General features: G+C 42.5%; 1 protein-coding gene across 1 annotated transcript in view; it reads right to left on the bottom strand.

Moving 5' to 3' along the window:
• LOC138309396 (double-stranded RNA-binding protein Staufen homolog) overlaps nucleotides 1-15,981 on the bottom strand; it is a 30,242-nt gene that overhangs the window by 8,752 nt on the left and 5,509 nt on the right. Inside the window, exons 4-7 of the mRNA XM_069250587.1 lie at nucleotides 15,531-15,741; nucleotides 14,765-14,903; nucleotides 13,228-13,430; nucleotides 382-458 (exon numbers count right to left, since the gene is read on the bottom strand). Of these exons, the coding sequence (XP_069106688.1) occupies nucleotides 382-458; nucleotides 13,228-13,430; nucleotides 14,765-14,903; nucleotides 15,531-15,741 (630 nt within the window). The remainder of the gene's footprint in view (nucleotides 1-381; nucleotides 459-13,227; nucleotides 13,431-14,764; nucleotides 14,904-15,530; nucleotides 15,742-15,981) is intronic.

The raw sequence follows: 15,981 nt of genomic DNA, 5'->3' as shown, positions 1-15,981 counted from the left end.
TACATAAGGAGAAAAACTTAAGTTTTGACTTAAAGTCTTCAGTTTTGTTTCGAGAAACCAGGGCCTTTGTAGGTATCTCTATTTGATTTCTTTTGTAATTTGATTAAACTTACTCTGTGCAATAATTTTGTAAAATGTTAGCCCAATGTTTGTCCTACTAGCTTATTAAGCAATTTTCATTTTTTTCAATTTTCATGTGAGCCAGGCGCTTATTTGTTTGAATATGAAAATGAACAAATCTATATAAGGAAAATACTAATCAATGAACAACAATTCAATAAACCAAGTTTTATAAAAGGCATGAGGGCAGAGCTTACAGTGGAATAATCAAGCGCTACATCTTTTTATCATATAGTACAATAATAAAAGAATTTTACTCACGTCAAAGCTGACTTTCAGATTACGCTTGAGTGCAATCTCATGGACAAGGCTGATTTCTGATTTCAGTTTGTCTATATCTGTAAAAAATATAGATAACCCTGTAAATATACCAGCATTGTAAAAATACATCTACAAATTTCTCAGATAGCTCTTTGTAGGCTCAGTATTACACCTTATGTGAAAATTGGGGCATCTGTACCAACTATTAAAGTTAACTCATTCATTTAGACACATTTAGACTCTTCTAAATCAAGGACTAGACCAGTCCATTATAAAAATTCAGGGGGTGAATGAGACATAAGTGCCCTACAATGTCACAGAACTGGATGAGACAGACATGGCTAGTGCTAAATCCAATTCTGCTCCACCATTTCACAATGGGGACATAACTGATCATGTATGCCAAATATATCAGTAATTTACAGAACATACCTAGATGTGTCCTGAATTCATTATTTTCCTCTTGGACTCACTAATTTTTTGAGAACCCTCAATATAATTCTTTATATCAGGACTCATCAAAATTTGAAAATTAGTTAATCTAGACTCACCTTTAAAAATCATACATAAATTGCAGGATATATTCAGATCAAAATTTAAATAGGCCATTATTTGCTGAGTAAACTAGAGTGCATACCATCTACATCATCCGAGGGTGAGGTTGCTGCCTCAGCCTTCTGGTCTTGTTCACTGGGCATTGGTAGTTTACTTAGCATGGCTAGTGCCTTGGTAGCAGCGTCGTGTCGAGCATCCTGACGTGTGGGTCCCTCTCCGATAAACTCTCGCGGCCCGACTTTCAGACACACTTGGAACACACGTGGAGCTCTGGGATAATGGTATCTGTTAATTAGATTATCACTTGGTAATACAGAGATAGTTATATGGAATGAAAAGTAGTGTTGGGAACTGGTTGTAAATCGACCATCAGTTTAGGACAACATACTTATCGATTTTATATTCGCAGGGATCAATCTAGGTTTTGGGGAAAACTACTCTTTTTCAAAATAGGGGAAAAGTTTGGCGAAATATAGGGGAATTTGAATCTTCTTATTTTGGTCCAAAATTATATGCATTTTGTAGAAAAGGTACTGTAAAACAACTAATTTTATTTTTAGATTTAGTAAAGCAAGATTTTAAGCTCAATAATGAAAAGTTTGAGTTAATCATAAAATATGCAGTAGCTGTATGATAAATATGAAGAAATTTGCAAACAAAAGTCTAAAATAATTAATGAAAAATAAGTCACAAGGGAAATTTTGTTACAAAAACAGTCATATTTTAGCTTTAAATGGGGAATTTTTAAATCTTCAGGGGAATTTTAGGCCAAAGGGGAATTCATTCCTTGAGGGGAAATTTACCTATAAACGGTAATAAATCAGAGCTAGATTGATCCCTGATTCGGGTTCCATTTACAGAAAACTCTCCTATACATGTATTTATATATCAAATTAACCTTTTAATTTCCCTGAATTTTTTTTAGAAAGATGAAACAACAGTATGAATTGAAGTATTTTTTTTCTTTAATTCAAATTTGAATTCTTGCGTATCTAACATGTCTAAGGCATTTTGAAATAGTCTTTAGGAAAATCATACATCAGTTAATCTTATAAAAAAATCGAGAATCAGCACAACACTTATGAAAAGTCCTATTAGCTACAATGAATCATTATCAATAAGTCAATTTCTGGAATTTAAGTCACTTGCTAGCTAATGCTTTTAATACATGCTGTAGGTATATTTTAGAGCTAAGCCTTCCTATAAATTTACAGCAAAAAATTCTTGTACTGTATTCAACCCAATAAGTATACAGGGCCCTTAAAAATATGGAAAAATAATTGGGCATGAATAGAACCAACTTTTTATCAGCTTTTGACTTACTTATTGCATGAAGTAAGCCATCAATAAATTGGCAAAAGAAATCAAATCAAGAATCATTAGTTTTCATATTTTCAGTCTACATTTAATTTAAAGCACATGAAAATTAGGCCTCAAAAAGGGGGAGGAGCGCTCATAGGCATGGGGACGCTTATTGAGCCGAATCTGTTAACTCTCAACCTCAGAACATTTGACTTTATCACCGAAAAAAAGTTTGGATTTTGTTTTTTGGTAAATTTAGCGGCCACAACTATGCAATCAACAATCTAGAGTTTTAAAAACTGGCTATATATTTTACCTCTGTTGGTACATGCCACGGTAGTTGTAGTTCGGGGGAGGGTAATAGTTCTGTCGGTTGTCTAATGGACGGTACATGGTCTGTTCACCACGCTTCATAGCTAAGGCATTGAGTTCAACTGTAGGCGTCGACACATCCACTGGGAAAATAAATCACAAAATTGTAGAAATCAAGTAGTTTTACTGTAAACCAACTTTTTGTAGCAACTAAATTTTGCATTTTCACGCCCAATAACACTTTTACTGCAATTAAATTTCACGGTCTACAGGAAAAACGCTCTACTGTACTTGTAGTTGAACCTTTTTTACAGCAATATATTTTCACGTTTTCATTAATTTCAATCGCCTACAAAATACATGAAAATAACTTGCATGCGAAAAATATTAAACATTTTGGAAAATAACATTTTAGAAATTAACTTTTATCTTCTTCATTTTAAAACTTCCCACTCCATGTCTGCCAGTACTCACAATCTCTCTGTGGGAGAACCTTCGGTGGTTTGGGTGGTGGGTGATGTACTTACAATCTCTCTGAGGGAGAACCTTCGGTGGTTTGGGTGGTGGGTGATTATAAGTGTACTTACAATCTCTCTGTGGGAGAACCTTCGGTGGTTTGGGTGGGGTGATTATAAGTGTACTTACAATCTCTCTGAGGGAGAAGCTTCGGTGGTTTGGGTGGTGGGTGATTATAAGTGTACTTACAATCTCTCTGAGGGAGAACCTTCGGTGGTTTGGGTTTGATGGGTGATTATAAGTGTACTTACAATCTCTCTGTGGGAGAACCTTCGGTGGTTTGGGAGGTGGGTGATTATAAGTGTACTTACAATCTCTCTGAGGGAGAACCTTCGGTGGTTTGGGTGGTGGGTGATTATAAGTGTACTTACAATCTCTCTGAGGGAGAACCTTCGGTGGTTTGGGTGGTGGGTGATTATAAGTGTACTCACAATCTCTCTGTGAGAGAACCTTCGGTGGTTTGGGTGGTGGGTGATTATAAGTGTACTCACAATCTCTCTGAGGGAGAACCTTCGGTGGTTTGGGTGGTGGGTGATTATAAGTGTACTTACAATCTCTCTGTGGGAGAACCTTCGGTGGTTTGGGTGGTGGGTGATTATAAGTGTACTTACAATCTCTCTGTGGGAGAACCTTCGGTGGTTTGGGAGGTGGGTGATTATAAGTGTACTCACAATCTCTCCGAGGGAGAACCTTTGGTGGTTTGGGTGGTGGGTGCTTATAAGTGTACTCACAATCTCTCTGAGGGAGAACCTTCGGTGGTTTGGGTGGGTGATTATAAGTGTACTCACAATCTCTCTGTGGGAGAACCTTCAGTGGTTTGGGAGGTGGGTGATTATAAGTGTACTCACAATCTCTCTGAGGGAGAACTTTCGGTGGTTTGGGTGGTGGGTGATTATAAGTGTACTCACAATCTCTCTGTGGGAGAACCTTCAGTGGTTTGGGAGGTGGGTGATTATAAGTGTACTCGCAATCTCTCTGAGGGAGAACTTTCGGTGGTTTGGGTGGTGGGTGATTATAAGTGTACTCACAATCTCTCTGTGGGAGAACCTTTGGTGGTTTGGGAGGTGGGTGATTATAAGTGTACTCACAATCATTCTGAGGGAGAACCTTTGATGGTTTGGGAGGTGGGTGATTATAAATCTACTCAAATTCTCTATGAGGGAGAACCTTTGGTGGTTTGGGAGGTGGGTGATTATAAGTGTACTCACAATCTCTCTGTGGGAGAACCTTCGGTGGTTTGGGTGGTGGGTGATTATAAGTGTACTCACAATCTCTCTGAGGGAGAAGCTTCGATGGTTTGGGAGGTGGGTGATTATAAGTGTACTTACAATCTCTCTGTGGGAGAACCTTCGGTGGTTTAGGTGGTGGGTGATTATAAGTATACTCACAATCTCTCTGTGGGAGAACCTTCGGTGGTTTGGGTGGTGGGTGATTATAAGTGTACTTACAATCTCTCTGAGGGAGAACCTTCGGTGGTTTGGGTGGTGGGTGATTATAAGTGTACTCACAATCTCTCTGAGGGAGAACATTCGGTGGTTTGGGTGGTGGGTGATTATAAGCGTACTCACAATCTCTCTGAGGGAGAACCTTCGGTGGTTTGGTTGGTGGGTGATGTACTTACAATCTCTCTGAGGGAGAACCTTCGATGGTTTGGGTGGTGGGTGATTATAAGTGTACTCACAATCTCTCTGAGGGAGAACCTTCGGTGGTTTGGGTGGTGGGTGATGTACTTACAATCTCTCTGAGGGAGAACCTTCGGTGGTTTGGGTGGTGGGTGATTATAAGTGTACTCACAATCTCTCTGAGGGAGAACCTTCGGTGGTTTGGGTGGTGGGTGATGTACTTAAAATCTCTCTGAGGGAGAACCTTCGGTGGTTTGGGTGGTGGGTGATTATAAGTGTACTTACAATCTCTCTGAGGGAGAACCTTCGGTGGTTTGGGTGGTGGGTGATTATAAGTGTACTTACAATCTCTCTGAGGGAGAACCTTTGGTGGTTTGGGTGGTGGGTGATTATAAGTGTACTTACAATCTCTCTGTGGGAGAACCTTCGGTGGTTTGGGAGGTGGGTGATTATAAGTGTACTTACAATCTCTCTGAGGGAGAACCTTCGGTGGTTTGGGTGGTGGGTGATTATAAGTGTACTTACAATCTCTCTGTGGGAGAACCTTCGGTGGTTTGGGTGGTGGGTGATTATAAGTGTACTCACAATCTCTCTGTGGGAGAACCTTCGGTGGTTTGGGTGGTGATTATAAGTGTACTTACAATCTCTCTGTGGGAGAACCTTCGGTGGTTTGGGAGGTGGGTGATTATAAGTGTACTTACAATCTCTCTGAGGGAGAACCTTCGGTGGTTTGGGTGGTGATTATAAGTGTACTTACAATCTCTCTGTGGGAGAACCTTCGGTGGTTTGGGTGGTGGGTGATTATAAGTGTACTCACAATCTCTCTGAGGGAGAACCTTCGGTGGTTTGGGTGGTGGGTGATGTACTCACAATCTCTCTGTGGGAGAACCTTCAGTGGTTTGGGTGGTGGGTGATTATAAGTGTACTCACAATCTCTCTGAGGGAGAACCTTCGGTGGTTTGGGTGGTGGGTGATTATAAGTGTACTCACAATCTCTCTGTGGGAGAACCTTCGGTGGTTTGGGAGGTGGGTGATTATAAGTGTACTTACAATCTCTCTGGGGGAGAACTTTCGGTGGTTTGGGTGGTGGGTGATTATAAGTGTACTCACAATCTCTCTGAGGGAGAACCTTCGGTGGTTTGGGAGGTGGGTGATTATAAGTGTACTCACAATCTCTCTGTGGGAGAACTTTCGGTGGTTCGGGTGGTGGGTGATTATAAGTATACTCACAATCTCTCTGAGGGAGAACCTTCGGTGGTTTGGGAGGTGGGTGATTATAAGTGTACTTACAATCTCTCTGAGGGAGAACCTTCGGTGGTTTGGGAGGTGGGTGATTATAAGTGTACTCACAATCTCTCTGAGGGAGAACCTTCGGTGGTTTGGGTGGTGGGTGATTATAAGTGTACTCACAATCTCTCTGAGGGAGAACCTTCGGTGGTTTGGGTGGTGGGTGATTATAAGTGTACTCACAATCTCTCTGAGGGAGAACCTTCGGTGGTTTGGGTGGTGGGTGATTATAAGTGTACTCACAATCTCTCTGAGGGAGAACCTTCGGTGGTTTGGGTGTTGATTATAAGTGTACTCACAATCTCTCTGTGGGAGAACCTTCGGTGGTTTGGGCGATGATTATAAGTATACTCACAATCTCTCTGTGGGAGAAGCTTCGGTGGTTTGGGTGGTGGGTGATTATAAGTGTACTCACAATCTCTCTGAGGGAGAAGCTTCAGTAGTTTGGGTGGTGGGTGATTATAAGTGTACTCACAATCTCTCTGTGGGTGAACCTTCGGTGGTTTGGGTGGTGGGTGATTATAAGTGTACTCACAATCTCTCTGTGGGAGAAGCTTCGGTGGTTTGGGTGGTGGGTGATTATAAGTGTACTCACAATCTCTCTGTGGGAGAACCTTCGGTGGTTTGGGAGGTGGGTGATTATAAGTGTACTTACAATCTCTCTGGGGGAGAACTTTCGGTGGTTTGGGTGGTGGGTGATTTATAAGTGTACTCACAATCTCTCTGTGGGAGAAGCTTCGGTGGTTTGGGTGGTGGGTGATTATAAGTGTACTCACAATCTCTCTGTGGGAGAACCTTTGGTGGTTTGGGAGGTGGGTGATTATAAGTGTACTCACAATCATTCTGAGGGAGAACCTTTGATGGTTTGGGAGGTGGGTGATTATAAATCTACGCAAATTCTCTATGAGGGAGAACCTTTGGTGGTTTGGGAGGTGGGTGATTATAAGTGTACTCACAATCTCTCTGTGGGAGAACCTTCGGTGGTTTGGGTGGTGGGTGATTATAAGTGTACTCACAATCTCTCTGAGGGAGAAGCTTCGATGGTTTGGGAGGTGGGTGATTATAAGTGTACTTACAATCTCTCTGTGGGAGAACCTTCGGTGGTTTAGGTGGTGGGTGATTATAAGTGTACTCACAATCTCTCTGTGGGAGAACCTTCGGTGGTTTGGGTGGTGGGTGATTATAAGTGTACTCACAATCTCTCTGAGGGAGAACCTTCGGTGGTTTGGGTGGTGGGTGATTATAAGTGTACTCACAATCTCTCTGAGGGAGAACCTTCGGTGGTTTGGGTGGTGGGTGATTATAAGCGTACTCACAATCTCTCTGAGGGAGAACCTTCGGTGGTTTGGTGGTGGGTGATGTACTTACAATCTCTCTGAGGGAGAACCTTCGATGGTTTGGGTGGTGGGTGATTATAAGTGTACTCACAATCTCTCTGAGGGAGAACCTTCGGTGGTTTGGGTGGTGGGTGATGTACTTACAATCTCTCTGAGGGAGAACCTTCGTGGTTTGGGTGGTGGGTGATTATAGTGTACACAATCTCTCTGAGGGAGAACCTTCGATGGTTTGGGTGGTGGGTGATTATAAGTGTACTCACAATCTCTCTGAGGGAGAACCTTCGGTGGTTTGGGTGGTGGGTGATTATAAGTGTACTCACAATCTCTCTGAGGGAGAACCTTCGGTGGTTTGGGAGGTGGGTGATTATAAGTGTACTTACAATCTCTCTGAGGGAGAACCTTCGGTGGTTTGGGTGGTGGGTGATTATAAGTGTACTCACAATCTCTCTGAGGGAGAACCTTCGGTGGTTTGGGTGGTGGGTGATTATAAGTGTACTCACAATCTCTCTGAGGGAGAACCTTCGGTGGTTTGGGTGGTGGGTGATTATAAGTGTACTTACAATCTCTCTGTGGGAGAACCTTCGGTGGTTTGGGTGGTGGGTGATTATAAGTGTACTCACAATCTCTCTGAGGGAGAACCTTCAGGTGGTTTGGGTGGTGGGTGATTATAAGTGTACTCACAATCTCTCTGAGGGAGAACCTTCGGTGGTTTGGGTGGTGGGTGATTATAAGTGTACTTACAATCTCTCTGTGGGAGAACCTTCGGTGGTTTGGGTGGTGATTATAAGTGTACTCACAATCTCTCTGAGGGAGAACCTTCGGTGGTTTGGGTGGTGGGTGATTATAAGTGTACTCACAATCTCTCTGTGGGAGAACCTTCGGTGGTTTGGGTGGTGGGTGATTATAAGTGTACTTACAATCTCTCTGAGGGAGAACCTTCGGTGGTTTGGGTGGTGGGTGATTATAAGTGTACTCACAATCTCTCTGAGGGAGAACCTTCGGTGGTTTGGGTGGTGGGTGATTATAAGTGTACTCACAATCTCTCTGTGGGAGAACCTTCGGTGGTTTGGGTGGTGGGTGATTATAAGTGTACTCACAATCTCTCTGAGGGAGAACCTTCGGTGGTTTGGGTGGTGGGTGATTATAAGTGTACTCACAATCTCTCTGTGGGAGAACCTTCGGTGGTTTGGGTGGTGGGTGATTATAAGTGTACTCACAATCTCTCTGTGGGAGAACCTTCGGTGGTTTGGGTGGTGGGTGATTATAAGTGTACTCACAATCTCTCTGTGGGAGAACCTTCGGTGGTTTGGGTGGTGGGTGATTATAAGTGTACTCACAATCTCTCTGAGGGAGAACCTTCGGTGGTTTGGGTGGTGGGTGATTATAAGTGTACTTACAATCTCTCTGTGGGAGAACCTTCGGTGGTTTGGGTGGTGGGTGATTATAAGTGTACTCACAATCTCTCTGGGGGAGAACCTTCGGTGGTTTGGGTGGTGGGTGATTATAAGTGTACTCACAATCTCTCTGAGGGAGAACCTTCGGTGGTTTGGGTGGTGGGTGATTATAAGTGTACTTACAATCTCTCTGTGGGAGAACCTTCGGTGGTTTGGGTGGTGGGTGATTATAAGTGTACTCACAATCTCTCTGAGGGAGAACCTTCGGTGGTTTGGGTGGTGGGTGATTATAAGTGTACTCACAATCTCTCTGTGGGAGAACCTTCGGTGGTTTGGGTGGTGGGTGATTATAAGTGTACTTACAATCTCTCTGTGGGAGAACCTTCGGTGGTTTGGGTGGTGGGTGATTATAAGTGTACTCACAATCTCTCTGAGGGAGAACCTTCGGTGGTTTGGGTGGTGGGTGATTATAAGTGTACTCACAATCTCTCTGAGGGAGAACCTTCGGTGGTTTGGGTAGTGGGTGATTATAAGTGTACTCACAATCTCTCTGTGGGAGAACCTTCGGTGGTTTGGGTGGTGGGTGATTATAAGTGTACTCACAATCTCTCTGTGGGAGAACCTTCGGTGGTTTGGGTGGGTGATTATAAGTGTACTTACAATCTCTCTGTGGGAGAACCTTCGGTGGTTTGGGTGGTGATTATAAGTGTACTTACAATCTCTCTGAGGGAGAACCTTCGGTGGTTTGGGTGGTGGGTGATTATAAGTGTACTTACAATCTCTCTGTGGGAGAACCTTCGGTGGTTTGGGTGGTGGGTGATTATAAGTGTACTCACAATCTCTCTGTGGGAGAACCTTCGGTGGTTTGGGTGGTGGGTGATTATAAGTGTACTCACAATCTCTCTGTGGGAGAACCTTCGGTGGTTTGGGTGGTGGGTGATTATAAGTGTACTCACAATCTCTCTGTGGGAGAACCTTCGGTGGTTTGGGTGGTGGGTGATTATAAGTGTACTCACAATCTCTCTGAGGGAGAACCTTCGGTGGTTTGGGTGGTGGGTGATTATAAGTGTACTCACAATCTCTCTGAGGGAGAACCTTCGGTGGTTTGGGTGGTGGGTGATTATAAGTGTACTCACAATCTCTCTGAGGGAGAACCTTCGGTGGTTTGGGTGGTGGGTGATTATAAGTTACTCACAATCTCTCTGAGGGAGAACCTTTCGGTGGTTTGGGTGGTGGGTGATTATAAGTGTACTCACAATCTCTCTGAGGGAGAACCTTCGGTGGTTTGGGTGGTGGGTGATTATAAGTGTACTCACAATCTCTCTGAGGGAGAACCTTCGGTGGTTTGGGTGGTGGGTGATTATAAGTGTACTTACAATCTCTCTGAGGGAGAACCTTCGGTGGTTTGGGAGGTGGGTGATTATAAGTGTACTCACAATCTCTCTGAGGGAGAACCTTCGGTGGTTTGGGAGGTGGGTGATTATAAGTGTACTCACAATCTCTCTGAGGGAGAACCTTCGGTGGTTTGGGAGGTGGGTGATTATAAGTGTACTCACAATCTCTCTGAGGGAGAACCTTCGGTGGTTTGGGTGGTGGGTGATTATAAGTGTACTCACAATCTCTCTGAGGGAGAACCTTCGGTGGTTTGGGTGGTGGGTGATTATAAGTGTACTCACAATCTCTCTGTGGGAGAACCTTCGGTGGTTTGGGTGGTGGGTGATTATAAGTGTACTCACAATCTCTCTGAGGGAGAACCTTCGGTGGTTTGGGTGGTGGGTGATTATAAGTGTACTCACAATCTCTCTGTGGGAGAACCTTCGGTGGTTTGGGTGGTGGGTGATTATAAGTGTACTCACAATCTCTCTGAGGGAGAACCTTCGGTGGTTTGGGTGGTGGGTGATTATAAGTGTACTTACAATCTCTCTGTGGGAGAACCTTTGGTGGTTTGGGTGGTGGGTGATTATAAGTGTACTCACAATCTCTCTGAGGGAGAACCTTCGGTGGTTTGGGTGGTGGGTGATTATAAGTGTACTCACAATCTCTCTGAGGGAGAACCTTCGGTGGTTTGGGTGGTGGGTGATTATAAGTGTACTCACAATCTCTCTGTGGGAGAACCTTCGGTGGTTTGGGTGGTGGGTGATTATAAGTGTACTCACAATCTCTCTGTGGGAGAACCTTCGGTGGTTTGGGTGGTGGGTGATTATAAGTGTACTCACAATCTCTCTGTGGGAGAACCTTCGGTGGTTTGGGTGGTGGGTGATTATAAGTGTACTCACAATCTCTCTGTGGGAGAACCTTCTGGAACTGTGGTTTGGGTGGTGGGTGATTATAAGTGTACTCACAATCTCTCTGTGGGAGAACCTTCGGTGGTTTGGGTGGTGGGTGATTATAAGTGTACTCACAATCTCTCTGTGGGAGAACCTTCGGTGGTTTGGGTGGTGGGTGATTATAAGTGTACTCACAATCTCTCTGTGGGAGAACCTTCGGTGGTTTGGGTGGTGGGTGATTATAAGTGTACTCACAATCTCTCTGAGGGAGAACCTTCGGTGGTTTGGTGGTGGGTGATTATAAGTGTACTCACAATCTCTCTGTGGGAGAACCTTCGGTGGTTTGGGTGGTGGGTGATTATAAGTGTACTCACAATCTCTCTCTGTGGGAGAACCTTCGGTGGTTTGGGTGGTGATTATAAGTGTACTCACAATCTCTCTGAGGGAGAACCTTCGGTGGTTTGGGTGGTGGGTGATTATAAGTGTACTCACAATCTCTCTGTGGGAGAACCTTCGGGGGTTTGGGTGGTGGGTGATTATAAGTGTACTCACAATCTCTCTGTGGGAGAACCTTCGGTGGTTTGGGTGGTGGGTGATTATAAGTGTACTCACAATCTCTCTCTGTGGGAGAACCTTCGGTGGTTTGGGTGGTGGGTGATTATAAGTGTACTCACAATCTCTCTGTGGGAGAACCTTCGGTGGTTTGGGTGGTGGTGATTATAAGTGTACTCACAATCTCTCTGTGGGAGAACCTTCGGTGGTTTGGGTGGTGTGGGTGATTATAAGTGTACTCACAATCTCTCTGTGGGAGAACCTTCGGTGGTTTGGGTGGTGGGTGATTATAAGTGTACTCACAATCTCTCTGTGGGAGAAGCTTCGGTGGTTTGGGTGGTGGGTGATTATAAGTGTACTCACAATCTCTCTGAGGGAGAACCTTCGGTGGTTTGGGTGGTGGGTGATTATAAGTGTACTCACAATCTCTCTGTGGGAGAAGCCGGTGGTTTGGGTGGTGATGATTATAAGTGTACTCACAATCTCTGGGGAGAACCTTCGGTGGTTTGGGTGGTGGGTGATTATAAGTGTACTCACAATCTCTCTGTGGGAGAACCTTCGGTGGTTTGGGTGGTGGGTGATTATAAGTGTACTCACAATCTCTCTGGGGGAGAACCTTCGGTGGTTTGGGGGGTGATTATAAGTGATACTCACAATCTCTCTGTGGGAGAACCTCGGTGGTGTTGGGTTGTGTGGGTGATTATAAGTGTACCACAATCTCTCTGTGGGAGAACCTTCGGTGGTTTGGGTGGTGGGTGATTATAAGTGTACTCACAATCTCTCTGAGGGAGAACCCTTCGGTGGTGGTTTGGGAAGGTGGGTGATTATAAGTGTACTCACAATCTCTCTCGTGGGAAGAACTTTCGGTGTTTGGGTGGTGGGTGATTATAGAGTGTTACTCACAATCTCTATGAGGGAGAACCTTCGGTGGTTTGGGTGGTGGGTGTGATTATAAGTGTACTCTACAATCTCTCTGTGGGAGAACTTCGGTGTTTGGGAGGTGGGTGATTATAAGTGTACTCACAATCTCTCTGAGGGAGAACCTTCGGTGGTTTGGGTGGTGGGTGATTATAAGTGTACTCACAATCTCTCTGAGGGAGAACCTTCGGTGGTTTGGGTGGTGGGTGATTATAAGTGTACTCACAATCTCTCTGAGGGACGAACCTTCGGTGGTTTGGGTGGTGGGTGATTATAAGTGTACTCACAATCTCTCTGTGGGAGAACCTTCGGTGGTTTGGGTGGTGGGTGATTATAAGTGTACTCACAATCTCTCTGTGGGAGAACCTTCGGTGGTTTGGGTGGGTGATTATAAGTGTACTCACAATCTCTCTGTAAAAATTCAGGGGTGAATGAGTTGAGACATAAGTGCCCTACAATGTCACAGAACTGGATGAGACAGACATGGCTAGTGCTAAATCCAATTCTGCTTCACCATTTCACAATGGGGACATAACTGATCATGTATGTCAAATATATCAGTAATTTACGGAACATACCTAGATGTGTCCTGAATTCATTATTTTCCTCTAGGACTCACTAATTTTTTGAGAACCCTCAATATAATTCTTTATATTAGGACTCATCAAAATTTGAAAATTAGTTAATCTAGACTCGCCTTTAAAAATCAATACATAAATTGCAGGATATATTCAGATCAAAATTTAAATAGGCCATTATTTGCTGAGTAAACTAGAGTGCATACCATCTACATCATCCGAGGGTGAGGTTGCTGCCTCAGCCTTCTGGTCTTGTTCACTGGGCATTGGTAGTTTACTTAGCATGGCTAGTGCCTTGGTAGCAGCGTCGTGTCGAGCATCCTGACGTGTGGGTCCCTCCCCGATAAACTCTCGCGGCCCGACTTTCAGACACACTTGGAACACACGTGGAGCTCTGGGATAATGGTATCTGTTAATTAGATTATCACTTGGTAATACAGAGATAGTTATATGGAATGAAAAGTAGTGTTGGGAACTGGTTGTAAATCGACCATCAGTTTAGGACAACATACTTATCGATTTTATATTCGCAGGGATCAATCTAGGTTTTGGGGAAAACTACCCTTTTTCAAAATAGGGGGAAAGTTTGGCAAAATATAGGGGAATTTGAATCTTCTTATTTTGGTCCAAAATTATATGCATTTTGAAGAAAAAGTACTGTAAAACAACTAATTTTATTTTTAGATTTAGTAAAGCAAGATTTTAAGCTCAATAATGAAAAATTTGAGTTAATCATATAATATGCAGTAGCTGTATGATAAATATGAAGAAATTTGCAAACAAAAGTGTAAAATAATTAATGAAAAATAAGTCACAGGGGAAATTTTGTTACAAAAACAGTCATATTTTAGCTTTAAATGGGGAATTTTTAAATCTTCATGGGGAATTTTAGGCCAGAGGGGAATTCATTCCTTGAGGGGAAATTTACCTATAAACAGTAATAAATCAGAGATAGATTGATCCCTGATTCGGGTTCCATTTACAGAAAACTTTCCTATACATGTATTTATATATCAAATTAACCTTTTAATTTCCCTGAATTTTTTTTAGAAAGATGAAACAACAGTATGAATTGAAGTATTTTTTTTCTTTAATTCAAATTTGAATTCTTGCGTATCTAACATGTCTAAGGCATTTTGAAATAGTCTTTAGGAAAATCATACATCAGTTAATCTTATATAAAAATCGAGAATCAGCACAACACTTATGAAAAGTCCTATTAGCTACAATGAATCATTATCAATAAGTCAATTTCTGGAATTTAAGTCACTTGCTAGCTAATGCTTTTAATACATGCTGTAGGTATATTTTAGAGCTAAGCCTTCCTATAAATTTACAGCAAAAAATTCTTGTACTGTATTCAACCCAATAAGTATACAGGGCCCTTAAAAATATGGAAAAATAATTGGGCATGAATAGAACCAACTTTTTATCAGCTTTTGACTAACTTATTGCATAAAGTAAGCCATCAATAAATTGGCAAAAGAAATCAAATCAAGAATCATTAGCTTTCATATTTTCAGTCTACATTTAATTTAAAGCACATGAAAATTAGGCCTCAAAAAGGGGGAGGAGCACTTATAGGCATGGGGGCGCTTATTGAGCCGAATCTGTTAACTCTCAACCTCAGAACATTTGACTTTATCACCGAAAAAATGTTTGGATTTTGTTTTTTGGTAAATTTAACGGCCACAACTATGCAATCAACAATCTAGAGTTTTAAAAACTGGCTATATATTTTACCTCTGTTGGTACATGCCACGGTAGTTGTAGTTCGGGGGAGGATAATAGTTCTGTCGGTTGTCTAATGGACGGTACATGGTCTGTTCACCACGCTTCATAGCTAAGGCATTGAGTTCAACTGTAGGCGTCGACACATCCACTGGGAAAATAAATCACAAAATTGTAGAAATCAAGTAGTTTTACTGTAAACCAACTTTTTTGTAGCAACTAAATTTCGCATTTTCACGCCCAAATAACACTTTTAAGGCAATTACATTTCGCAACCTGCATGAAAAACACTCTACTGTACTTGTAGTTGAATCTTTTTAACAGCAATTTGTCTTCACGTTTTCATTAATTTCATTCCCCTACGAAATACATGAAAATATAACTAGCATGCAAAATTATTAAACATTTTGGAAAATAACATTTTTAGAAATTAATATTTACAGTGTTCTCACTAAGTTTTTTAATAAATGGTTGAAAATTAATAATAGGTGGTAGGGGCTGCAGGCCCCTGTGGTGGCCAATATTTATTTCTGACAAAAATAGCCGGTTGAAAACAAGAAAATAGACGGCTGTTTTTGCCGGCAACCAGCTTTTAACGAGAACCCTGATTTATCTTCTTCATTTTAAATCTTCCCACTCCATGTCTGCCAGTACTCACAATCTCTCTGTGGGAGAACCTTCGGTGGTTTGGGTGGTGGGTGATTATAAGTGTACTCACAATCTCTCTGAGGGAGAACCTTCGGTGGTTTGGGTGGTGGATGATAATAAGTGTACTCACAATCTCTCTGAGGGAGAACCTTCGGTGGTTTCGGTGGTGGGTGAGTGTACGAGGTTTTCTCCAATGCGTCAGCTGCTGCAGCGTGTTGAGCCTTCTTGATGCTGGCACCAGACTGTTTATATTCCTCCTTGTCCCCGAGTTTTAGCTGGACGTAAAACGTCTTCTTATGGGCAGGGCCTTGTTCATCTATCAGTGTATACTGATGGGAAATCTGAAAACAAATATTACTTTAGGTAAGACCAAATAAAATAAAAGGGCCGGTAGGTTTTTGTTTTTTTTTTCTTGCAATAAAAAACTGAAAACGCCTAATTAACAATACAATCTTATAGCTTCCTTTGTAACTTATCGCTAAAATTCCTGATTTTGTGAAAGCAAAAAAATATGTTGCCATTTGTTTGCTTGATGACAAAACTGATAAAAAGTTTGGGGGTTCAGGCACTAATTTTATAGG

The sequence above is a fragment of the Argopecten irradians genome, chromosome 15 (assembly GCF_041381155.1).
Source record: "Argopecten irradians isolate NY chromosome 15, Ai_NY, whole genome shotgun sequence".
Lineage (NCBI taxonomy): Eukaryota > Metazoa > Mollusca > Bivalvia > Pectinida > Pectinidae > Argopecten > Argopecten irradians.
Note: the sequence above shows the minus strand (reverse complement) of the source record. Positions and strands in the feature narration are given on the sequence as shown.